The 27,415-nt window shown below is 38.2% G+C and overlaps 2 protein-coding genes across 4 annotated transcripts in view; one reads left to right on the top strand and one right to left on the bottom strand.

Moving 5' to 3' along the window:
- LOC107588190 (exocyst complex component 6B-like) overlaps positions 1-27,415 on the bottom strand; it is a 101,302-nt gene that overhangs the window by 55,548 nt on the left and 18,339 nt on the right. For 2 of the 3 annotated variants that reach the window (XR_001609556.1, XM_016276215.1), the window contains exons 5-10: positions 25,949-25,994; positions 23,751-23,955; positions 12,759-12,932; positions 9,577-9,645; positions 1,353-1,436; positions 287-333 (exon numbers count right to left, since the gene is read on the bottom strand). Coding sequence is in view for 2 of the 3 variants with exons in the window: in XM_016276215.1 (XP_016131701.1) it covers positions 287-333; positions 1,353-1,436; positions 9,577-9,645; positions 12,759-12,932; positions 23,751-23,955; positions 25,949-25,994 (625 nt within the window). In the remaining variant the exon portion in view is untranslated. The remainder of the gene's footprint in view (positions 1-286; positions 334-1,352; positions 1,437-9,576; positions 9,646-12,758; positions 12,933-23,750; positions 23,956-25,948; positions 25,995-27,415) is intronic. The other variant, XM_016276216.1, reaches the window with a different exon arrangement.
- LOC107588192 (bcl2-associated agonist of cell death-like) overlaps positions 25,729-27,415 on the top strand; it is a 22,811-nt gene continuing 21,124 nt past the window's right edge. Inside the window, exon 1 of the mRNA XM_016276219.1 lies at positions 25,729-25,733. The gene's annotated coding sequence lies outside the window, so the exon portion shown is untranslated. The remainder of the gene's footprint in view (positions 25,734-27,415) is intronic.

The following is a 27,415-nucleotide window of genomic DNA, read 5'->3' as shown; positions in this document are numbered from 1 at the left end:
CCACTTAAGATGTTTGTAAAAGCCTCCGTAACAGACACTATCTGCCACTCCACATCCCCAGAACCATCAATTCTAAAGCTAAGAGTGTTTTTCAGCAGCACTGGGATGGAGAATCAGGAAGGGCCAGAGGAAGGGGATCGTTTGGCTAAAGGGAGGGTCGAACACTGAGCCAAAAAAAGCTTTGGCTGTTTTAATTCTCTTCTATATTAAAAATGAACATTGTAAGCATGTATAATTGATTTTCAGTTAATTTGGCCATTCAAAACAAAATGTGCCCTGCACTCACCCGACAATTTGATTGAAGTAGTGCCTGTACCCCTCTAACGTTTCATGCTGGAGACCACAGGAAAGAAAAAAGAAGATTTTATGAACATCAGGTAACTGAGCAGTCCAATATTACAGCTCTTTTTTAAGGTTTTTATTACTTATGGAATAAACTAGATTACCTTAAAACATTTTAAAATTTGTGTCAGAATTATGAAAGAATGTTACTTCTATTACCTCAATAATAAGTCATATTACTGACCAAATAACAACATGTACATTGACATTCTGCAAATGTCTTCAACACGTTAGCATACACTTCAGGTCAAAAGTTTTTGACTGTAAAATTGTTTAATATTTTTGAAAGAAATCAGTCAATAATTCAGTTTAAAACAGTAATATTGTGAAATTTTAATACAACCCTCAAATAACTTTTTTCTATTTTAATTCATAGTAACATTTAATTTCTTATTATTTTCAATGTAGAAAACAGTCGTGCCGCTTAATATACTAGCGGAAACAATTTGAAATAGAAGATTTCTGTAACATTGTAAATTATCTTTACTGTCACTTTTTATAATTGTATTAATTCCTTGCTGAATACAAGTATGATTCTGTAGTATGAAAAAATGCTACTAACCTCAAACTTTTAAATGGTACTGTATACATTAAGTATTTTGTAATGACATTAAGTGCACAGATATGAAAAAATGTGGAAAATATGTACAACTCAGCTCTGCTAGAAGAAAAACTTAAAGAGTCCAACAACTGAGCTATATGTTAACTATAAATGATTCAATCGTTGTTCAAGCCAATGAAAACTATATATGAACACCACCACACTAAAAGTCCACATATGAATTTTCAGGCCCTAAATGTACTATACATGTCAAGTTCCTGGTAAGCATCCATCTCAAATAAGCATAAACTTGTACATTATGTAATGATAATGGCTTACCTCATACATAGTTCCTGATAGTTTATGTGAGGTGATGTTAGTGATTGGGGGTGGTGCAGTGAATATGATTGAAGGGTGTAAAACAGACAGTCAGACAAAGCATGTGCTTAGGCAGTGTGAGAGGGCGTACCATGTTAGAGTGAGGCTGCAGCACAAGTCGGGCCTGTTTCCGCCGCTGCTTCCTGTAGTAGTTCTCAAATGTGTCCCGGGCACCCTGGGTAAAGCAGATACACATTCTAAACACCTGAGTGGGAATAAGGCTATTTACTAAAAGGCGTGACTCATTTTGAGTGAACAGCTCTGTGACCACTGAGTTCCAGTCATTTAAGACTTGTAATTACACCAAAATATAAAAATAAAAAATAAAAATCTTAAGATGACTGGAGGTCATAAGAGGGGAGATGATGACTGAGAGAAGCAGTTAACACAGGAAAACAAATTCTCATGCTAAACTTCAAATAAAAGCATATCAGGTACTTTCTCTCCTAATCTCATAGTACGATTCAGAATACAGCACAGCAGAGGCTTGCAGTCTAAAAACAAAGGCCCTCATTCACCACTAAAAGACTTGATCCTTTTTCCAGAGTCCCAGAGTGCAGTTCCTGTCCACCTCACACAGAGTGCTATCAAAGTCTACAAGGGCATGACACCAAAACATACACACACACACCCCTCAGAACAGAGCGCAGAAACAAAACAGTAACGCACAGAGTGACAGAGATAAAGACAGAAAACAGCGTCAGCATGGTAGGACTTATCACTACTTCCGGTCAAGGGCCTCTCTGAATTTATCTAGCCAGAGCGGGTGACTGTACTTCTTAGCAAAGATAGTAAAACAGGACAAGACTTGACCACACAGAACCAGTTTATAAATAACAAAAGTGAGATACAAGCTCCGTTTCAGATCTAGAGAGCCTTTTGCTGGTCCGCAGCCTATATAGGTAGCTGCACTGTGTGACACACTAAAATATAGCCGAATTTATGTTTTTTTTGTAATTATATGCCATTTCATAACACCAGAGACATCGTTATTGAGTATTACAGTGAATTTTCAGCAACCACAGCTGCCAGTTTTTTACTAAACATTTTATGGAATATTTTTACTTACTTTATAATATCATATTTTTAATTAGATGTAATTATTTTTTAAATACTTTTAAATGTATTTAAATATTTTTATAGCCACTGAACAAAATGAGTATTCATAATAGAAAACTTTAACTTGGTCTGCCATCTTGAATGACTTTTTGCATTAATTAAATCCTAATGCAGGATACATTAAATTAATTATAATGCATCTGTCAAAGCTTTGCATCAGCTTTCATATCGGTGAGCTTAAGATGACTAAAATGCTGTATATGAAGGAAGCTTACTAGGTTTTTGAATAGAGCTGTAGTCTTTTGCAACATTGTCATTTCTGATGCTTCAATGTACAGCGAATTATAGCATACTTATTACGCCAGAGTCCTCACTAAGGGCACAATAGTAATACGGAGTCTCTCAAGCATTTAAACTAGTAATCATTTGGTTACCAAACCCAAATAGTTAACCAAGACCACCAAAATATAATGATGTGTGGGGAGGAATAAGGTTTGAGAAATAAGAATTGAAAGAGAAAAAAAGCGGGCACAGAATTGGAAAAGCATTATATACATTTTGAATGACTTCAGAACAACCTTAAACCTTTAATAACAGCAGGGATCGAACAGATATTCGGCTTTGACCACAGAGGACTTCACAGCACAATGAAAGGCTGAAAGCGAAACAATTCAGTGAGGAACATAAGAAAATATAAGAAAGAAAGTAACTTGCTCAACACAAAATGCTGCATTTTCCTCTCACAAAAAGTACTGGGAAATCTGATTCATTTTAGCCAGTTGGTTCATTCATCAAATTATGAAAAAATGGATTGAATGATTCATAACCACTCTACTTTGAAGCTGCAACTTGTCAAAATGTATGCTGCTCATAATTTAAAGTAGTTTCCCCAAGACCGAACAATCCAAAGTGGGGCAAAATGACTCCTGCACAATATGGATGTGTATTACCTCAGAATCCGTAAAAAGAAATTCTGGAGAAGGAAAAAAGGATGTTCAAGAAGAATGCCATGTTATGTGCGAAGGGAATTTAACGGAGTGTGTCCATCCTGTTGGCTATACAAGTTATTCTGTATAAGACTGAGAAGAGCAGGTCTACCAACTGCAGTCTAAACCCAGTTAATCGTGTCCAAATGCTCCATCTCTTATAGATGTTCCTTAAAGGGAATGCTGTTTCATGCATTCAGAGTTGTTTACACAGTTTAAAGGGATCATATGATGCTGCTAAAAAGAACATTATTTTATGTATTTGGTGTAATGAAATATGTTTATGTGGTTTAAGGTTCAAAAAACACATTATTTTCCACATACTGTATCTTATTGTTTCTCCTCTGTGCCCCGCCTTTCTGAAACGCGTAGATTTTTACAAAACTCATCGGTCTGAAAAGCAAGGTGTGCTCTGATTGGCCAGCTATCCAGTGCGTTGTGATTGGCCGAATACTTCAAGCATGTGACGGAAATGTTACCATACTCAGCGACCCTCACCATACTATGATGTCCTGTCAGGCCGGAGCTACGAGACAAAAACATTAAAACCCATTATAGACGAGGCATTAGTTGCATCAAGTGGGGACATAATTACTGATTATAATGACTTATACCGTCTTTTTACGCATTGCATGCATCATAACGCAAAAACATAAAACCATGTCTGCATTTCTGATAGGAGAAATGAAAAACAACAAGCGCTTCTCTACACAGCCCAAAACTCGCGTTTGAATCATCAGTGGCAAATTCTTTAAATATAAAAGACGTACTTACAGTCTGTGAGTCAGAACAGAATTGTAGTCTAATCTCCCAGGAAACAGTCCTCCATAAAATGTGCTGCACACATCTGAATATTTGGGTTGACGTGTTCTGGAACAGTGTCGTAAATACAACTTAACCACTGATTTCTAGTCATGTCCTCTTTTGGAAGACCAAACAAAGTAGTTTCACTTTCACAACGAAATACAGCGTCACACACGGTGGGCTTGAGTGAGCTGCGGTGGCCTAGAGTGAGCGACGGCCGGTGGGCTTGCAGCAACCACATGTGACGACTCCGGATTGGACTTCGCGTCGTCCATGGTGAAAGCCGATCCGGCGATTCCAGCGCGAACTTGATGTATTTCCTCAGCGACCAGCACGGATCAGCTCTAGGCATGAGGAAGTGGATACAAAAAAAAAACATGAACAAACAATGCACAGTCAGAATAATAAGAACTAATAATAATTAAATATACATATATAAATAAATATTATGACGGAGTATTTCTGTGGCAAAAATCTTACTTACGGGTTCGTACAAGTTTCGGAGAGTTTTTTTCGATTGTGGCTCTTCATGACGTAAACGAGGGTGGAACTCGTTTCAATATGTGCATTTCTCCCGGAAAAGCACGTGCACACGTAGACCAGAGCGAGAGCGCGCCGATCAACGCGCTTCATCCGGCGGCAGCATATCGCCAATTCAAAGAAGTGTGTTTTTGGTTATAAGGGAAATATACAGTGGGTACGGAAAGTATTCAGACCCCCTTAAATTTTTCACTCTTTGTTATATTGCAGCCATTTGCTAAAATCATTTAAGTTCATTTTTTTCCTCATTAATGTACACACAGCACCCCATATTGACAGAAAAACACAGAATTGTTGACATTTTTGCAGATTTATTAAAAAAGAAAAACTTTTCAGTTTTTCTTTTTTAATAAATCTGCAAAAATGTCAACAATTCTGTGTTTTTCTGTCAATATGGGGTGCTGTGTGTACATTAATGAGGAAAAAAAATTAACTTAAATGATTTTAGCAAATGGCTGCAATATAACAAAGAGTGAAAAATTTAAGGGGGTCTGAATACTTTCCGTACCCACTGTAACTGTGTTCAACTTCCTAAAAAACCCAGTGTTATGTAAACAGTGGATACAGTTTGTTTTTCCGGGGCAGCAACGGAGTTTCACAAGTGTGTTTGTTGACGAACGTTTTATAAACAAGGCCCAGTTCAACGCTGGATTTGCACATCGTTTGATACTGAAATATCGAGCGGTCCCAGCTATAAAAAATCCCGGTCATGATTTAGAACTGCAAACGGTAAGTGAAACGGCATCAAATGTCTGTTTTTTGATGGCATTCGGCACCCAAGTGCTCGTCACTCTTTAGCTCCGCCCACGGCGCGCCTCCAGTAGCTCTGCTTTTTCCGGAGAGAATCGTAAAGCTGTATTTTTCTTTTATAAATATGATAAAACTAAAGACTTTTTGGAGTACTACTCCATAGGTACTCAAGATTAACATGAGATTGGGTGAAACTGTGTGTGTTATGACCCTTTAACCTAAACAGTCCAAATCAAAGGAGAACAGTGCCAACATCGAATATCAAATAAAAATCCACACTAAAGTTCAGCTGAACTTCCCTCCACAAAGGTCAAGTGCCTCAGATCTCCAGAGCTCAACTAATAAAGAAAGTGACGGATATAGCGGTGTTGGACAGCTGAATTTTGGGTGTGGTTCTCTGGGTCGGAGAAGTAGGATGGAGGCCTGTTCTGTGTTTCTCCTTCTCCAGGGCTCCCTGCTGTAACCGGCCCATCACAACCACCTTGTGTTTACATGGATCAGAACACAGACCAGAACTGTCAGAGAACTGAGACACTGTTCAAACCTTACGTTCCATCAGAAGTAAAGAGGAGGAGTTTGAGCTGGAAGTGGGTACAGGAGGGTACAAATGCTGTGCAAATCAACCACCAATACATTCTAATAAAAAGTCCAAAATGGACTATGTGACAAAAAACTAAAACAAAAAGTAAGATACGGAGAGCCAACAGAAGTAAGAGAACAAACTGTGAGCCCTCTGAGATCTCCATCATCCTCTGATCTCTGACACAGTAGCGCCATTAAATCTCAGCGGCTACACTTGAGGTCAGACTGGTTTAAAAGGAAAATGCCATTTCAGTTTGGCTGTTTTCTGGCAATGCAAAAACAATAAGCATTTATGGTAAGTGCAAGACCTCGAGACAGAGAGGTCACATTTTCAACAAGTCGTGCTTCCTATTTTCTCTGTTTTCTATTCTATTGCAATCTGCTGTTGTCTTTTAATTCCACCACCCCATGTTTTTCCTCTGTCCGTTTGAACTTTATTATCGTCAGATTCATAAAAATGTCAAGTGTTTGACGGCAGTGTGAAGAAAAACTTAAAACACATTGTCTTCAATTTAAGTTTTTTCTAGCCAAACTTGACCAAAGAACAGGCTGTACCCTCTAACTGACACTCTGACCTCTTCCTTGTCCTGTTCTTTTTCTCCGTCCTTATTCTTTCCATTCCTCGGCTTGACTTTAAAACCGGAGTTCAACTTCCTGTCCCTCTGCAGCAGCTCCACACTTACAGTTCCACTGTGTTCCAGTGTACTGTCTCACACACATACAAAAAAAGGCCAGGGACACCGTGGCCGGGTCACAACCCTCTGGTATGAAGGAAACTCAGGTGAACCCCCTGAGCGTCTCCTGCCGATTCCCAGCTCGGGCCATCTGGAGTGCAGCCAGCTCAGAAGTCAGAGCAGACCCAAAAAAAAGGGCCATTGTACATGTACAGAACCAAGGTCATGAACAATTTCTGTATTTCAAGTTCATTGTTTATTGTCATTTCTCCCACAGGGAGAAACAAAACACGGTATCTCCGATAGCATCATAATGAAAGAAATAAGGACACATCTAGCAATAGCAAAAATAATGACAGCAGTGCAATAGACAAATCTATGCAGCGTTATGTCATAAATTAAACTAGAATAATGAGTCTGCAAATGTTGCAATGAGGTAAACCATGGAGTGCAATAATAAACATTAAATAGTAGTCCTTAAAGAAGCATAGTGTAATAACAATCATTGAATTGTAGTCCTTAAAGTAGAGTAGGGCAAAGTATGTTTGGAGGGAGAGTTAACATGGCATTCAGAGTCCATTGTTGGGCCCACAAGAAACAAGAGATTAAAGATGAGGGCAGTGGTCAACCACAGCTGTTAAGTAACCTGATCACCTGAGGAAAGAAACTGTTTCTCAGTCTTGTAGTTCGTGCTCGAACACTTCAGAGTCTTCTTCCAGATGGGAGTAGGCAGAACAGTTTTTTTTTTACAACCTTGTGAATGTCCTCCATAGATGGGAGACTGGATGCAATGATGTTCTGAGCAGCCTTTACCACCCTCTGTAGGACCCCCTGTCAGCGGCCGAACAACTGCACAACCAGACTGTGATGTTATTGGTCAGGATGCTCTCCACTACACATCTAAAAAAAAGTTGATCATTATGATGTTACTCGTGGCTGCTTTTTTAAGTCTTCTCAGAAAGCGTAGACATTGTTGGGCTTTCTTCACCAAGGAAGTGATGTTCTTGTTCCATGAGAAATCATCTGTTATATGAACACCACAAAACTTCAACGACGCTTCCAACTATTTCTACTTGGCCATTTGACTAATTTCCCTCCCTTCCATAAGTGTCTCTCTGCCCCTCTCACTCTTTAAAGTAACAAGTAGCCGTGTTTACTTGAAGTTTGTTTAAATTATCAGGAGTGATGTCATACTAAGGCCGATCGCCATATAAACATACAACAGCCTCAACAACTTCCTTCCTGTGGGGGCGTTCAGGACAGTGAATATACAGTGAATGGGAAGTATCTGCCATATGTGCATTCAAACACGGGCGTTCATGAGTGTGTGCTCACCGTTTAAACAAAAAAGTCCTTTGGGGACATATAAAGTGCAATTCTGATTGTTTTTGTATAAGCAAGCAGTGTGATTTCCCAGGGTCTGAGGTGACACAAGGGTCACCACAGAAAGGAAACACAAAAACTTTAATATTCCTTCTTAAAAAGAAACGCATCAACTCGCTTATCGGGGCTCTTTTCTAATTAGTTTGCTTTCTTTCTTTCCTATAATTTCAAAAGTGTTGGTGTGTGTCCCCTCTATGACTCCCTGCCTGGTCACTTTCAAACAACTCTTGTCCTTTACTTTTCCTCACTTTCCTTTGCATCCTCAGACGGCTCCTACACCTGGTCTCCAGAACTGCCCCAGCATGCCATTCTCACAAGTTTCTATTACAAAGACTATTGTAGTAATGACAGTCCGTCTGCTCACACTTGAAATGTACAGGCCGGAGGATCATAAAAGTGATATTCCACCAACTCAAACAATTCGAGTCTTCATGAGGAGCTGTCAGCACGTACACTCCGAAAACAAACATGTGTACTCGCGTTTAAAAAAAACAAACAAACAAACAGACGTATCCACCCAAGCACGTAGACCTACACCCAATTCTTGGTCGTATTTTGAGGCATACTACAAAAGCAAACCGTTTAAAGACTCTTGACTCCATAGCTGCATGTCTAGCAAGTTAATAGGTAATAAATGAACAGTGATGCATTTAAGAAATGTTTTTCATTACTTGTGGCTGCGTCAAATGCAATATTTGTTTGTGCAGGAAACATTCCAGGGTACTTTTGGGTGGCAAACATGCTGGTGGTAAACTATGGGGCAGTTTCCACTGGCAAATTTCAGCAAAGTCATCTACAAACAACTGGTGCTAGCAGCTTAGAATCAAAATGACCAGCCAGCATTGATTAACACATGTACTTATCATGAAGCGATACAAATCAATTTAGGGCTGCATAGTTTGGACCAACAACAAAAAAAATCAAAGCGATTATTTTGTGAAATATTGAAATTTGAAATAATATGAAAAACATCTAATATCCAAATAAAGGCCATTTAAAAAACAAAAAGACAAAAATCACAATGAAATAATTATTTGCCATGTTCAGCAAGAACTACATAAGCGCATGTGATCCTTTTGACTTCAAATTAAGTTAGTTTTGGCTAGGGCAATTTGAATTTTTTCACTTAATGATGCAACCATACATTAAATCAAAATGATTTACACATACACTACTGTTCAAATGTCTGGGATCAGTAAGATTTTTTTATGTCTCTTTTTTTTTTTAAATGCTCACCAAGGTTGCACTTATTTGATCAAAATACAGTATAAACAGTAATATTGTGAAATATTACTGTTTTCTGGTATATTTATCACAATAAAAATACACATTCGTTCACAAACTCACATTTTCATGAATATATTTTGAAAACACACAAGACATTTTCTCTCTGAGAAAGAGAAAATCTCTCTCACGAGAGGCCTTGGGGAACAAAGTGCAGGTAATAGTTATTAGCGTGAGGGCCAACACAGAGATCATATTCTGATCAGACAAGTCAAACCTGAAATAAAATAGATAGCAAACAGGACATACTCACCAATACAGTGTAGATGTGTAAACAGCGATACACGGGAGAGAAGTCCACCAAGTCCTGCGCACCAGGAATCTGCAATACAGTACAAGTCAATGAGAGACACATCACCTGTATGAGCAGCACTAAAGCTGGAAATCACTAAGAACAATATTAAAACTTACTTTTCAACTAGAATCTATTTGGAATTCAAATGTCATGAAAATGAATGCAGCGCATAATAGCTTTTACCAGATTTAACTGGTCACAAAAGAAGTTTCCTTTCTCTTTACGTCCCTTTGACCTGAGCCACCCTTGAACTTGCCAGTAAGGAAAGACTCTTTTTCTAAAAGTAAGCCAAACAATTGGACAACTAAACAATGCCAGCTTTGATCTGGTGCCCACAAAATGGCAACCAGGGACATACAAAACCAACTATGTTGTGGCACCACCAACAATAACCCAGAGAGAATGTGGAAAAAACAATTCAGTCTTGATGCACCACTGGGACAGCGCTGGAAATGTCTGTCCGGTTCAGGGACGGCAGAGTTCACATTAACATGCTCCCCTAGAAACAATTTACAGACAGGACAAAGGGGCGCAAGGGGACATCGTTCAAGTGGCATTGGGTCATTAAACGGGCACCGATCTGCATCTCTAGATACAACCCATTTCTCAGGAAGCCCCTGAGCGCAGAGATTCGAGCAGATTAAAGGCTGGCACAAGCAGGAGCCAGAAGAGGAAATCATGATGACGCACGGGCTGATTGAAGTATGGAGGGAAGGGAAGGGGGAAAGGTCAAACGAGAGGGCAAAAAGCATTAACCTTACCAGGGTCACTTAAGGGTAAGGTTTTCACTTTTTGTGGAATTCATTAAAATCTTGAGCTGATCAAACAGATTTCAAAATGGTATTCAATTAGTAAACACTGTTGCTACATCATGAAATGAGGTAGGTAAGGTGTTAGGTAAAGATGCCAACATTAGTCAACAAACTAATTATTTATTCAGCAAATATTTTCTTCGCTGCTTTGGTACGAAAGTGTCTGCTTAACGTAACAATGCAAACAGAAAACAAAAGTCCATCACCAGTGCTTTGGTACAAACACAACAAGTGCCAATCTTGTGTTGCTTCAGTTTGACCAAATGAAAACACCATGTCAAACAAGAGAAGAAGCCACACAACACAAACAACGCTTATCTGAGCACGTCAAAATAAACTCATTGTAAACTAAACAATGAACACCGACTGAGAGTGTCTTGACTGCGTCACTTTAATTTGTCTCTCAGGAGTAGGCCTGTCACGACAACAACTTTTTGTTGTGCGATATATTGCCCCAGAAGTAATTGCGATAAGCGATATTATTGTCATTTTAAAGTCCATTTTATGCCACTGAATATATAATCATAATGTAACAGCATAATGCAAGAAGGCCTACATACTTCCAAATTACAACAAACTTTTAATTTTTAAGAATATTTAGATCATGAAAATTAAGGATCAAAATATTAGATACCTTAAAAAAACTTGAATAAACAGTAAATAAACCTTTGATAACAAAAAGTGCAAAGTAACAAGTACAAAAAAAAAAGAAAAATGCACAAAGAACTTGTATGGAGATTTTTCCATCTACAGATTTTTCTCTGACCTTCTTTTCTCTGTAAATTAAGGGTGCACACTATTGCTGAAAAACACAATCACTACTTAGCAGTCAGATGTCCGTATGCACAAAGGCACAGATCCCTAAACAAGGCCATATCTGCAGATGAAACTTTTTTTTGTAGAAGCATTTTTTAAATTTGAACTAGCACCTTATGACTACACCTCATTTTGTACGAGAAGCTGAAAAAGACACAGGTGCAAGTCGAATGTACAAAACATAGTGACATTAATTAGTAAAAGTAAATATAATGGGCGATATATTGCGTCGCCAAAAATTATTGAGGTCATGTTCATAAATTGCGCGGTAAGTCGATATATTGATTATTCCGACAGGCCTACTCAGGAGCTAAGTGAGACCAGGAATCATCCTTTCACTCTGTGCCAATGCCGGCAGCCACAGCTGGGGAGCACGTCTTGCATGCTCAACACGTCTCACATTGCCGCCTCAGAGGAGCGGGGCAGCCTAATGACACTAAACAACTGCAGAGCTGAGACGCTCCATTAAGAAAGGGAGGGGATCCTGGACTGGGCAGGCAGCCCAACAGCAAGTCCATGGGGATATTAGAGTAAAGGAGGCGAAAGGAACTGCTAGAAAGACACAGAAGCTGAGACACAGGGACTAGGATTGGGTATTCATCAATATTCAGAAACGGTTCCATTTAAAAAAAAAAAAAAAAAAAAACTGAATGATTTTCATGACTTGGCTAACGTGGATGGAACACTGTAATAAAATTCTGTGGTAGTGTTTTGCAGATCTAAAAGTCGATTCTTCAGAAGACGACGAATGAATCAGACAGAGCTGAATAAATCTGATGTAGTTGCTGAGTGATTCATTCACATTTAAATCAAAATTAACCAGGAACCATTATTGTGTACTTAAGGACAGTTGTTCATTTGACAGCACGTAGATAAAGAAACATGTTATGAGTTTTGGTATTAGAAATGCACCGTCCACTGCCATCAATCAGAACTGGGCAGTTTTTGCTCCAAACAAGTGATTAGCAACTGGCTAGTTTTTTTGTTTATTTCGGCCGATCACGGATTTGGACTTGCACACAACAAGTCAGAGTGTAACACTCTGTTTGTAGACTTTCTAATATTTCCACACAAATAACAGAAAGTCTACAAACAGAGTGTTACACAGAGACGAGACACACTAAAGGTGGATATAAAAAAAACGGCAAAAAAAAAAATGGCAATCGATATCGGAATCAGATTATTTGGTTGTTAAAAATCAGCAAGCAGAACTGGCCATGAAATATCATGATTGGTGCATCCCTATTTGGTATATAAAAAAATTCTCAAAAAGCACTAAAAAAAATTCCTCACTAAGAGGAATCAGAACAAGAATCGTTACATTCCTTATGATTCCCATCTCTATGAAGAACTGAGACAGAAAGAAATAGAGAATGACACCCAAAAAGACACATTTAAACAAATTTGCTTTTGTTTCATAACCTGTGCACAAAAATAGACTAAAAACTTGACAGCCTTAAAATCAGTTGAAATGCTTAATGGTTTTATTGTGACTGCAGAGATTAATCTTTCCTCACTCACCTCTTCATCCTCCACATCCAGTATCCCAGAGTACTTTTCTGAAAAGGGGTTGCTTCCATTTCTGTCCACCTCTGTGCCTGAGCACACTTCCTTTCGTATCCTCTGTCCACTTGCTGACCGCTGTTGTGATGTCACGGCATTGTCACGAGCGATCTGCACTTGTGCCTGGAAAACAAACACACAGTGGCATGTGTGAACAGGAACATGTGTAAAAACACTGACTGAAAACAATCCCAAAAGCTAATCAGATTTTCACAAAGAGAATCCAATCAATCAAATGAGACAAAAATATATACTTTGTCATTTATTTATATGGAAAATTATCCAATATTACATATCAGTGAGTGGCAAAACTATGTGAATCTCTAGGATTAGCAGTTAATTTGAAGTCCATCTGTTCAGAGGTGTTTTAATCAATGGTATGACTATCAGGTGTCAGTGTGTGCCCGGTTTTATTTAAAGAACCGGGATCTATCAAAGTCTGATCATGTTTGTGGAAGTGAATCATGGCACGAACAAAGGAGATCTCTGCGGACCTAAAAAGAAAAAGTTGTTGTTGCTCATCAGACTGGAAAAGGTTACATAACCATCTCTAAAGAGTTTGGACTCCACAAATCTACAGTCAGACAGATTGTGTACAAATGAAGGAAATTTAAGACCATTGTTACCCTGGCCCAGGAGTGGTCCACCAACAAAGATCATTCCAAAAGCAAGACGTGTAAAAGTCTGTAGCGGCTGGACCAATCAAACACACAATATATATTTTGTTTTTAGTGAGGTTGCAAAGGACCCCAGGTCTAAGTAAGTTCGTTCTAAGTAACTAAAGGCCTGTCTCACATTGGCTAATGTTAATGTTAATGTTAATGAGTCCATCATCAGGAGAACACTGAACAACCATGGTGTCCATGGCAGAGTTGCAAGGAGAAAGCCACTGCTCTCCAAAAAGAACATTGTTGCCCGTCTGCAGTTTGCTAAAGATCATGTGGACAAGGCAGAGGAGAAATGTTTTGTGGATGGATGAAACCAAAATAAAAAAAATTGGTTTAAATGAGAACCCTTCTCCAAATTATGTTTGGAGAAAGGAAAACACTGCATTTCAGCATAAGAACCTTATCCCATCTGTGAAACATGGTGGTGCTAGTGTCATGGTTTGGGCTTGTTTTGCTGCATCTGAACCAGGATGGCTTGCCATCATTGATGGAACAATGAATTCTGAATTATACAAGTAAATTCTAAAGGAAAATGTCAGGACATCTGTCCAAGAATTGAATGTTTTGGAATGGTCAAGTCAAAGTCTGGACCTTAATCCAATTGAAATGTTGTAGAAGGACCTGAAGCAAGCAGTTCATAGGAGGAAACCCACCAACATCACAGAGTTGAAGCGGTTCTGTACTGAGGAATGGGCTAAAATTCCTACAAGCGTTGTGCAGGACTGATCAGCAGATACAAGAAACATTTAGTGGCAGTTATTGCTGCAAAAGGGGGTCAGACCAGATACTGAAAGCAAAGATTCACATACTTTTCCCACTGACAGACATGTAACACTGGATCATTTTTCTCAATAAATAAATGACCAAGTATATATTTTTGTCACATTTGTTTGATTGGATTTTCTTTGTCAACTTTCAGGATTTGCGTGAAAATCTGATATATGAAATACACTGAACAAAATTATAAATGCAACACTTTTGTTTTTGCCCCCATTTTTCATGAGCTGAACTCAAAGATCTAAGACTTTTTCTATGTACACAAAAGGCCTATTTCTCGCAGAAATATAGAAAACTCTGAAGGGCTCACCAACTTTCAAGCAGCACTGAATATAAAACTGAATATAAAAGTTTTTTCCATCATTATAATACTAATTTCTAACTAATTTAAAACCTTTAAAGTGCAAACAACACTTAATTATATAACAATGAAATATTATATATTATCAATCCAATAAACCATGGGGAAAAAAAGAAAGAGAGAGAGAGAAAAATAACTTTAGCATTCACTAACTGCACAATCCCACATGCACTCAAGAAGAACAAAGTCTGAGCTTATGTCGATCATTTTCCCTGACATTCCAAGTAGCGATATTGTACATACTGACAAAGCACGTCTTTCCCATTAGTGGCAACAAAGGGAAAGGCACCTGTGAATAAGGACTTCCCATATGCAAAACATAAGAGTTCAAATGAGTTTTCCTCAATAGAACACTATTCTTTAATAAACACCGTCTGACGTCATGACTGATGTCAATGCTCACGCAACTTTCTCCTTACAGACTCCTCAAGTTATTTGGTGAGGAGCAAGATTCGGGATTGGAGGGCTCTTAAAGCAAAAAAGGGCCTCTTTATAGAAAAAGTGAATGGTGAGGAAACCTCAGCGCCATGAGAACAACAGAATATAAACCAAGCAGCGACAATAGGTTGCAAGGTGGATGTTGTAGCTGCTCGGCGGTTCTACAAAAAGGAGTCAAGACAATACTGTTTTTTCCGATTATTCTTCTTGAGAACGAGAAGGTCTTAATGCACTAATTGGACTACATAAAGATTGAGTGTTGTCATTGTATAAATTGTGCTCCATTTATTTCTTTAGACATGTCTGAAGTTCTAGTCCTCTTCTAATCTCGAGTAGTCATGTGCGTCATAGCGAGGATGTATCGGATGGTGGCACATGAAGAGACCTTCGCAACTCAGAATTCCTTCCCGTTAAGAGCATCAGAATAAAAGGGCTTCATTAACTTCATCAAGAGTTGTGAACATTTCAACCGAATGTTCACATCCATTATTGTTCATACATCTCACATATTTCAATGTTTTGGTTTGTATGGTGTTGCAGGGGTGGTCCTGATCTTCTCATGAAAGAGCATCATTTTTTTCCCAATAATTCTACATACTACTTATAAACCATAAATGCAGCATGTTCCAGTTGTCAGAGCATTTGCGTCAGAGTGATGGGGTATGTGATGGCAAACAAAAAGAAAGAAACAAAAGCTGCAAAAATTCTTTCCCTTCTGTAGAACTTCAGTTTCACTCTGCTGCAAACTCCAACTGCAATCCCACATGCGTGAGCATTGACATCAGTCATGACGTCAGATGGTGTTTATTAAAGAATAGTGTTCTATTGAGGAAAACTCATTTGAACTCTTACGTTTTGCATATGGGAACAAGCACTGCAAAAGACGTACAATCTCAAACAAATTATATATTTGTATTTATTTTTTATACTGTATGTATTGTAATTTTTACCATAACTTTGTTATATGCTGTGTGTATATGAAAAGACAAAGACAAATTTCCATATAAGTGGGAAATAAAGTTTAACCAATCCATCAATTAACCTCAGGCTAGTGATGCACCAGCATTTCAGCAACTGAAAATATTTGGTTTAAGGAGCAAAAAAATTAAATAATAAAATAATTTGAAAGATTTTTCCGTTTCAGACAAAATAGTTTTGGAGGGCTGTAACAATTGTCCCAAACAATGACATTTAATTAGGGCTTCTCTAATGATGCTTTTTGACCATGTACTCGTCAATTTCATGCACATTGTGTATAAGCCAGAACAAGAAAACCTGTCAGCTAAAATAATTCAGAGTTGGCTCGTTGCCAAAGAACTACAACTGGTTTAATTTGTAACCTGAGAACACGACACCCTAAACAGAATATCAATATGTATATCAATTACCCAAATTTAATTTGCCAAACTTTATTTTTGGTTTTAAGCGAAATGAACATTTTAATTTCATTTTCAATTATTAAAAAAAAAATCATTTTGGTGCTTCACTACATCAAACAGATCACATTTTATACTTTAAATGACGGTTGTCTTTTTTATTCAAATGGGTCATCTGCAATGCTTCATGGGCTGTATAGTCCATTTCTGCATAAAAGATGTTAAATACAATCTCAGTACAATGAGCAATGAGTCTCAGTACTCATGAACATTTGCATGGATTTTCTAATAGTCCCGTCCAGAGTTTTGAATTTTCATGATTGTCTGTGGAAAACAATGTTGCTTGACAAGGTGATGATTTCCAAACAAGCAGATATAACCAACCTCTAACCAACACAAAGCAGAAGACAAAGTGAGTATTTTAGGAGTCATTCTGAAGGTAGTGGAAACATTTGTCATTTAAATGTTTGGATCTGTTCCTACAGATGTAATACACAGAGTAAAACAAAACAAAACTGGAATAGAAATGGGCTGAATGTGACAAAGAACAAAAGGGACATGGGGGGAAAAGATTCAAAAGAAAAGGAAGATTCAAATTCAAACTTGAAGTCTATAACAATCTTTGACTAACCACTTCTATATCCTCCAGTCCACAAACATACACAGGCTCTCTGTGCTCAACAGCTTACAATGGAGCCATTATTACTGCACTGGATCTCCCAATATATTTATTTTCAGATCATTTGTTAGTGGAATTAAAACAATCACAGGCTCGGAGACTGGGCCTAATTTCCAGTGGAATAAGAACCAGTCTGCAAGTCTGGATCACAGAGCCCCTAGACAAATAGGCTTCTGTTATTAGTGGTTCGCTTGCGCGCTTACTCGCTCCTCTGGTGTTGAGGATGGAAGAATGGAGCAGGGAGGAGGGAAGGAGAGCCATCCAAAGCTCAAGAGAAGCCATCTCTGCTGTGGAAAGGGAAGTGGATCCTCTTGAGGTTGAGGGTCTTACCCTGAAATAACCGATTTATTGCCCAAAGGTATTTGGTGGTAGTAGTGATGCCATCTGTCTTGTGACATCAGCCTAAAGAACGTGGAAACTTCAAGTATTTCTCCACACTACCCTAACAATGTGTGACCATAATATGCGGTGATGGATGGGCAAAAATGACTAAGAAGTTAAAAAGTAAAAAAAGAAAACGTAAAACCCCTGAACAGAAGAGAAATATAAATGATGGGAGGAAAAGGAGCTCTGTTCTTCATCAGTCAGCAAAGAGCAACGCATCCATTCTTCTCTAGCTTCTACAGTCAGAATGTCTCCAAACGTCACTCCACCACAAAACCACTGGAGCAGAAACCCACAAAAAAGGAAAAAGAGCGACGGCACCCTCCTGTATTTAACAGCAGAAACCACTACTGAAGCTGCAAATAGGCCACAATGAGCGCCAACATGTAAGCAGAGTAGTCACATCTGTTTGCGAGGAGAAGTCGCAGGTCAGAACCAGGAGCCAGCATCTGTGTCAGCAATCAAGAATAAGAGAGTGTTACAGACTGATTCTCAGAGTTAACAGAATGCTTGTGCAAGGTGACATTAGAGCTTGATTTATCGTTCACTTGGTTTACTTTTGAGGAACAACTCCATAGCTTTGCTCTAATCAGCACGTGCCGGGTTACAGCCAAAACACACACGCACGTGAACGCGCGCCAAGAAGACAAATCTTACAGGACTCAAAGACATGCGAGAAAACAAACTTTAATAGGAGGAATGTGAGGATTTGGCAAGTGCCGGCTGGACTGCCACTTTGTTCAAAGGTTACTGGAGTTTGAATTTTGGTTTAACTCTACACCAACATTCCACTTCTCCGGGAGATAATACAGAGCCGCAGAGACAGGCAGAATCTGGAATGACCTCTGCTGCCACCTACTGGATACAAATGGAACTACAAGATGGAGAGCCTTGGCTCCTGGAAAAAAAGATGAATCGACATCAATTACAGTGTTCTGCTGGTTTACAAGCCAAGAAATAAGACTGAAGTAAGTGATGTAAACCTCCTTGACACAATGCGAGGGTGTTGGCATGTGGTTGTTAGGTTGTACTCAGAGGTTTTTTTTAGCACATTGCTATGCTGTTGTTATAGTGTTTTGGGCAGGTTACTTATTTCTCAAAGTAAAAACAATCTCAAAGTCACTATAATATGCTGATACCTAAAATAGAATTTACTTTAAAAAGATTCAAATAAATACTGTTCTTTTGAATTTTTTATTCATCAGAGAAACCTGAAATCACAGTTTCCACAAAAATATTAAGCAGCAACTGTTTTTCGACGGCAAAAATAACTAGAAATGTTACTTGAGCACCAAATGATGGATTATGTGACAATGAAGACTGGCGTTATATATTAATCTATATTAAAATATAAGTTATTTTAAGTTGTAAAAATATTTCACAATTTTACTGTTTTTATTATTTTTCATCAAATAAATGCAGCCTTGGTCAGCATAAGAGACTTTTTTCAAAAACACAAAAAATTCTTACCATTTTTTTACTATCCCCAAACTTTTGAACTGGAAAAAACAACCTAATTTTATATTTGGGCATGATAAGAAATTTATGATAAGCACTAAACTAATAGCTACCCAATAGGTAGATTGAAATTGGAAGTTCTCAACTAAAGCAGATACTTGAATTCCCACCGAGTTTCCACTAAAACACACTTCCTTTCTCTCTTTTATTAGAAAATAAACCTGGGAATACAAAGTCAGGCTCCAATGGAGAACGATTAATTCAAACAGTATGTTCCCAAAAGGGAGTCGCCGAAGATCATCTCCAGCCATGCCCCGGATCAAGGCTTATCTCAGAGACTCTAGCAGTAGCTGAAGTCGGTGGCCAAGCCCAGGTCAGACATGAATCGCATCAGCGGGAGCAGAATTTGGGTCAAATGGAAGTCCAAGATGGGATATGATGAAGAAAGCTGGGGTGCGAGGAAGAGCAGTTAAGCACATTTTGAACTCGAACAGCCGCGCATGGTTAGGACACCACATGATGGTGATGTTGACACAAGTAGGGGTGTGCATTTGCCTGGGTGGTTGCGCACGCTGGAAATCAGGTGGTTCAAGAGATTGAACAACGTTCAGTTCAATTAGCTATTCTACGTCAGAGGCCACTGGAAGGGTAAGACAGGCACCTAAGAAAATACATAACCAAAATCACATGGACCATTGTGTTTCATTATCTGTTTGGCAATCTCATCTACCTTACATTACATCCAACCAATATTACACTCTGGGATTAATCCTTACAGTTTATGTAAAGGTTTAAAATGGCACAAGAACTTATTTGCACATCTGCATGGCTCTCTGTGGGGTTTTGGTTGCGGTCAGTAGAAATTTATTTTAAAAAAAGTGGGATATTCACAGATTGTTCCCAATTTGACTCCATTTTGTGCAATCTACCCTTCACCCCATTACGTGATTCCCTTCTTTTATACTCCCTTAATCCCTTCAATAAATCCCAATACTGAACACAGATGAGCCAATACACCAGGAGGTCTCAAACTCCAGTCACTTAGAGGCCAATGCGGTGGGCAGGTTGAAGAATCGCAATAGTATACGTTTTTTCTATTTGAACCTGAATTTCATTCACTACTGTTCGAAAGTCTGGGGTCAGTAAGATTTTATTCAGCATGGGTGCATTAAATTGATAAGAAGTGACAGTAAATACAGTTACAAAATATTTATTTTCCCATAGGGAGATGTGTTTCTTGAGCACCAAATCAGCATATCAAAATGATTACTAAAGAATCATGTGACACAGGAAACTGGAGTAATGCCTGCTGAAAATTCAGCTTTGCTGGAAGGAATAAATCACACGAATAAACTAATATTTAAAACATATCAAAATAGAAAACATTTACTTTACTGTCAATCACTGTCTATTTAGTGCACTGTGTGGTATTCACTATACCGGAGATATACTGTAGGAGTAAATTAGTGAACAACAGAGTGATTCGCTAATGCTAAGAGGAACTACTTTTGATGAATACGAGCATGCAATCCTGCTTGTTGTCTTCATATTCCTGTTTTAGGCCTGTAATAAGGCATGTTGAAATAATATAAATTCAGCTACCATCCAGATTGGACCGGTGGAAACTGACCAAGTACTGGTGGAGAGAGGAAAAAGGGACAAAGTGGAACGAAAGGCTGGGCTGGGGCGACTGGAAGCAGACCAGCAACAGAACAAACGGGTATCTCTGATTACAACTCATGGTGTCCACATGCATTTGCTCATGTCAGAACGCGAATGCATTAAAACCTGCTAGTAGAATACGCATCTACCTCAGTCCTGCCTACCTAGATGAATACACATACTGTTTTATTTTCCAACTTGCCCTCTTCTTTCAAGCATCATCAGAGACTAAATTAACTTTCCAGAAACCAGCGTTGGGGAAGCTACTTTGAAACTCTAGCTTTTCAAGCTACACACCACTCATAATTTAAAGTGATTAAAGTACAGTGAAGCTTCTATTGAGGAAAAAAGTAAGTTACAAAACTAGTCTCAGAAAGCAACAAACTACATTCCTGCATTAAAGCTGGGGGGATAACATCTGTCTTTAAATATAAAACTACATGATTATATAATTACTTGTTTCACAGAAGCAGTATATATTTGTCACAACAATAATGAGGATTCAAACTTGAACGGGAGACTAAATACAACAGAACAAAATGGAGTGCATCTTAAAGGGATAGTTCACCCAAAAATGAAAATTTGATGTTTATCTGCTTACCCCTAGGGCATCCAAGATGTAGGTGACTTTGTTTCTTCAGTAGAACACAAACGAAGATTTTTAACTCAAACCGTTGCAGTCTGTCAGTCATATAATAGAATTGTCAATGGAATTCGCACTCTATCTACAATCTCAATTAGGAGTGTCAATGGTCTATTTGACAGATCGGTGGTGGTAATGCACTTATAAGTCTGCGATCTGCCATAAAGCAAGAAGAAGAAGAAGACACGTCACGTGCCGGCTGTTGAGAACGCACTCAGGACAGTTCGGACATTGCAGCGAATTAGAGGTAAAAAACGATATAAATACTGTTCAGTTTCTTGCAAAGACTGATCGCTTCGTGTCTTTACACGCCAATGTATCGTTACGAGCCGCAGGGTTTAATTTGGTTTTGTTTGTTTTTTTGACTCTCAAAGCCGTGATTCCCATTCACTTCCATTATATGACTAACAGACTGCAACGGTTTGAGATAAAAATCTTCGTTTGTGTTCTACTGACGAAACAAAGTCACCTACATCTTGGATGCCCTGGGGGTAAGCAGACAAACATCACATTTTCATTATTGGGTGAACTATCCCTTTACCTTATAGAATTTAGCTGGAAACATAGGCAGATTTCAACTAAATATTTTTTATGTCACTATTCTGCACAGGGCCTCATATGGGTGAATCATTTCTTGAATCGTTTCATTTACACAAACCGTCTGAAAAAACAGGAGAATGGGTTGAATTTCCAACGCTTCATATAAGACAGAAGACCGTTTAGGAGAGCTCCTCAGCTCGCTTGGCTGTAAAGCTGCATGCACAATAAAACGTGAAATAAAAATCAGTCATGTAGTGTTTCATTGCGTTACACCTGGAAAAGCTACGCTATTCAGGGGAAAAAGCTGAACCAACTTCAACTACTGAAAAATGTCAGTTAGAAGTATCACTACTTTTGTGTTCTTGAAAATATTGGGGTGTAACTAACAAAAGGTTCACAAAGTAAAAAGAGAACATGTTATAGTACAGCATCATACGCACGCACACACACATTCCTCGCTTTGGTCTTTCTCTGGGAGGAATATTTGAACTCTTCTGTGACATATTTTTGGCTACTTTTACTCTCCACTGTTTCATAATTAGAATCAGCAACTGATCCATACTGAGAGGAACTGGTAGTGATTAGAAGAGCACAGAAAATGTGATGGTGGTGAACGTCTGTGCAAAATTAACATTGATAATGCTAAAGTGTTGCTAAGGTGTTTCTGAGTGGTTTTAACCAAGTGCCTATAGCAGTGGTTCTCAGTCTCTTTGACTCCAAGGTCCCCCCTACAGTCCTATCAATATTCAAAAGCTCCATGACTTTTGTTTCTATTTTTACTTACAATTTCTACTTGACAAAATAGAAATTAGCATAACTAGGAAAATGTATATTCATAAAATGTATAAAAATGCCCATGGAATAAAAACATTTTATTAATTTATATCACTTTTCTAGGTCTAGAAATCCACAGCATTTTCTAGGTTTTTCTAGACAGTTAGAATCCTGGATCTTCAAAGAAGAAAACAAATGAATAAGTGAATTAAAATAAGAAATATCATGATTTTTAGGTGAGTTAGCTTATTTTATTGCTTGTTTTGTCCTATTTTCAATTATTTCAAGTTATTTCAAGGACCCTGTTTGAAGTGTGCTGAGGCTCACTCTCTCCAGTGTAACTATGAGTTTTTGCCCATTTTAACCACCTGCAAAACAAAAATATAAATTGATAGCTTAGAAAATTATTAGTTCACCTCCTCTCAGTAAGCCACAAGATTTCAAGTATCATTCATGTCTGTAGGACAAACAGCACAGGACGAGTTACGTGGCAAATTGAAATACTCATAAATACGGAAATGCCCCTAACTTGTGCAATAGTGTTACCTGCCTTGGAAACCACCACCAATGGAGCTTTCACACAATAACATCTATCATGATTAGTTTTATTCCTCAGTGAAGAAGGACAAGGAAGAAAGTAAAGAAAGATTTGTTAAAGAGAGTGGAAAAAGCAAGGCCAGACTTTTTATGGTGCTTGGGAGATCTTAATGTCTATTTGGCGTTTCATATTCTAATGCACTCCTCACCCCATCTTGGTCTAATAACTGTAAAAGAAAGCAGAGAATTTTTCTGCATTCCAATGAAAAATCCACTCAATTTCTCTCATATGCGCTCCCTGGGTCTTCTCCGTGTCTCTGTGCACTGTCCTTGAAGTAGTGTCCATACACAGTGTTCCACGATTCCTCTGGCATAAACCAAATCGACCTGAAACGATCTTTGATTCAGAACAGATTGGTAGCTCTTTTTCCTCCAGACTAGATGGTCAGGGATAAGATGAGAGGAAAAATGGGTGAAAAGCATTGAACTACTGAAGAACAAGGACAGAGTCCTCACGTTGAAACCCAGCTGTGACTGTTAGGTTAGATGTGAGCACATGAGGCAGCTGTCAAATAGTTCTGATACACTTCAAGGCATTACTCCGACATGAGCACTCACTCTCTCTAACACACAAGCACACACACCTGTTTCATGGCAGTCTCTCCGATCTTATCCGAATGCTTGCGGATGCTCTCCAGGAAGTCTTTGAGGTCAGACATGGAGACGTCTCTGATGTGTGTGCGCAGACGTGGGATATTCTCTGCCATGATAGCGCAGAAACGATATGATCCCGCTTGAGGCAAACAACTCCCCTCCAACTGTTCCAGGGTTCGTAGTGCTGGGTAGTATCTGGGGTAGAACACGGCAGGCTCAGAAAAGAAAGATTGCATATATCTGCTACTTCAAAAACCTTCCCACTATTAATGAGCTCACATGCAGGGCTCGACAATAAGGATTTTCAATGGCCAAAAAGCAACAACTTTTTTATGTGACAAAAATATTTTATATGAAGAAATTATTGATTAGTACATAAATAATATTTATTGCGGCATTTTCATATACATGTATTAAATATTTTGTAATACTTTTTAAATGTTATTTCAATTTTTTATACTTTATTTTTATTGTTTTTCATATAGTTTATAATTTAGAAAAATATATATAATATACATATATTATTTAGATTTTTTATATGATTATTTTAATTAAATCTTTTAATATTAAAACTTTTATTTTAAAATATTTTATTTCTTCTACAATTGTATTATTAATGCTAACTGAGGTTTCCAAGATTATTACAATTTACTCTCGCAATTTCTACAATTACTTTTTCAGCCATTTATAGATCATTTTAACTTTGTGACACTTAAATCGGCAAAGTCCGCAAGAAACAAAGTTAAATACATAACAACAATCCAATACACATACTGTACATGACCAACAAATATAAGACTGCACTGGAGGGCAAATGACAGTCATGTAAACCGACCCAAAACTCTCTCCAGGCCATCCTTTTTGTTGAGCCTTGCACATGCAGTACATGTTTTTAACCTTTGGTTAAAGACTTTGATCTCAGCATGATAACAATTTAACCTAATCAAGATGATCTCAGAGATGAGCTATGCTCATCGCACATGCACACACACTCAATACAGCATCACAGTCACGCTACATTACACAGCAGACCCGATGCCGGGGAGAGAGTCTCTCTTGGCCGACCCTGCCGCTACCTCCAGGCTAATGGCAAAACCAAGCACACGAGAGAGACAGAGAAACACGGAGAGCAGAGATAAATAAAAACCAAAAAGGATGGAAAAGTTGCAAGCCAATGCTGATGCTCAGGTCACACGGAGGACACAGCAAGACAGCAAATTCAATACTTCAAAAACTTTTAGAGTGGCACTTTCAATCACAACTTTGGTAGACTAGCTTTTTCAAAGGTTTTTACAATTTTAGATCCCTTTGCGAGGGACCCCCTTCTAAAAATATAAAGGCAACAATATATTTTCTATGTATTAAAAACCAACTTTTATTTCCTAAGGAAAATGCAAAACTCAATGCTAAATCAATTCAAATTAATAAAAAATTGATGTACTGAAGCTAATTATTAATTTTATCTGGAAATTATTCTGTATTAAAAAAAAATTTTCGACCCACTACTAGAGTGATTTAAATTACATTTATTCTTACAGTTAACTTTAAACAGTCCTATTGTATTGTGTAAAATCTTTTTTTCTCTCTTACACATTATTCACAGATGGCCCCTGAGAGTTGCAACATGCTTGTATATGAGAGCTGAGTGCTCATGAGGATCATGTAGGTTAAAATCCTGTATCATCTCCACCCGGTTCCCCCTTTCACACCCTCCACCCCCCTGTCAGATGTCTACTGTCCTTGACCATAAAAACTAAACCAAAAAAAAAAACATATATAAGAAAGATGAGATTTGGGATGGTTCGATGTTTGCAGCTGCTACAGCTAAGAAAATCCAATCCAAATGTGTCCTCTGTGTCTCTGACTCCTGACAGCTGCCCAATGCTGCTTTGGACATCTCAGACATCTGAAAAACTCTCTCTCTGTCCGTCTGGTCACTGATTCAGTCACATCAGACTGGATGAGATACTCCAGTGGTCCAGCGATCTGTTTAAATCATCAACACCTCGCTCTCTCCTTCCCAGCTGGGAATGTCCTGCTCTCAAATATACTTTAAGTAAAGGTATTAAAATATTTTGGGCCCTGAACTGCCCTTGTGTGTTTAAATTCAACCTTGATAAGTTTCTCTAGTGCCACCTAGTGCTCATCTGTAGCATACACAAAAAAGGCATGTGCACAGATGTCATACCGTTTGGCTCTCATCTGCTCCTGCAGTTTGCTGTACATCTCCAACACTGCAAGAAAAACATACATGTGGAATTATGGAAAAACAGTCAAGAGCACAGCATGTGAGCTTTCAAGCAGTTACAAAAAAACACACACCACAGTTAAAAAATTTGGGGTCAGTAGGATGTTTTAAAGTCTCTTAAGCTCACCAAGGGCTTTACATTGGATCATTTTCTGATCGAAAATACACTGAAAACAATGCTGTGAAATATTATTACAATATAAAATAACTGTTTTCTATTTTATTTAAAAATGTAATTTATTCCTGTGATGGCAAAGCTGAATTTTCAGCAGTCATTAGTCCAGTCTTCAGTGTCACATGATCCTTCAGAAATCATTCTGATATGCTGATTTGGTGCTCAAGTAACATTTCTTCTTAAACAGTTGTGCTGCTTAATTTTGTGGAAAACTTTTTTCAGGAATTTCCAATAAAGAAGAGCATTTATTTGAAACAGAAATATTTTGTAATTATTCTAACATTATCTAACATTGTAACATTATGTCTTTACTGCCACTTTTTATCAATTTAATGCATCCTTGGTGAAATATTAAAGGTAGGGTAGGTAATTTCGGAGAGGCTAGCGATAGCAAGCCTGCTTTGAAAGCAAGATCCCACCCTCCCTGCATAATCATTCTCCAAAGCCACGCCTCCTCCAAAACACATGAACACACAGGCAGAGCAGATGCTAACCAGCGGCATGATGAGAGACGATGTTGGTGGAGGGTTGAATGCAACGCTGTCAGATTACCTCATGTCTCATTCACCGGCGAGAAAACAGTACAAAGCACATAATATTACAATAATAATCTTATAATATATATATAATAGCTGAACTCAAAGATCTAAGACTTTTTCTATGTACACAAAAGGCCTATTTCTCTCAAATATTGTTCACAAATCTGTCTAAATCTGTGTTAGTGAGCACTTCTCCTTTGCCGAGATAATCCATCCACCTCACAGATGTGGCATATCAAGATGCTGATTAGACAGCATGATTATTGCACAGGTGTGCCTTAGGCTGGCCACAATAAAAGGCCACTCTAAAATGTGCAGTTTTATCACACAGCACAATGCCACAGATGTCGCAAGTTTTGAGAGAGCGTGCAATTGGCATGCTGACTGCAGGAATGTCCACCAGAGCTGTTGCCCGTGAATTTAATGTTAATTTCTCTACCATAAGCCGTCTCCAAAGGAGTTTCAGAGAATTTGGCAGTACATCCAACTGGCCTCACAAACCCCGGACCACGTGTAACCACACCAGCCCAGGACCTCCACATCCAGTAATTTTGTTCAGTGTGTATATATATATATATATATATATATATATATATATATACAGTGGGTACGGAAAGTATTCAGACCCCCTTATATTTTTCTCTCTTTTTTATATTGCAGCCATTTGCTAAAATAATTTAAGTTAATTTTTTT

This window comes from Sinocyclocheilus grahami, unplaced genomic scaffold (assembly GCF_001515645.1).
Source record: "Sinocyclocheilus grahami isolate Dianchi unplaced genomic scaffold, SAMN03320097.WGS_v1.1 scaffold99.1, whole genome shotgun sequence".
In the NCBI taxonomy this organism is placed as follows: domain Eukaryota; kingdom Metazoa; phylum Chordata; class Actinopteri; order Cypriniformes; family Cyprinidae; genus Sinocyclocheilus; species Sinocyclocheilus grahami.
Note: the sequence above shows the minus strand (reverse complement) of the source record. Positions and strands in the feature narration are given on the sequence as shown.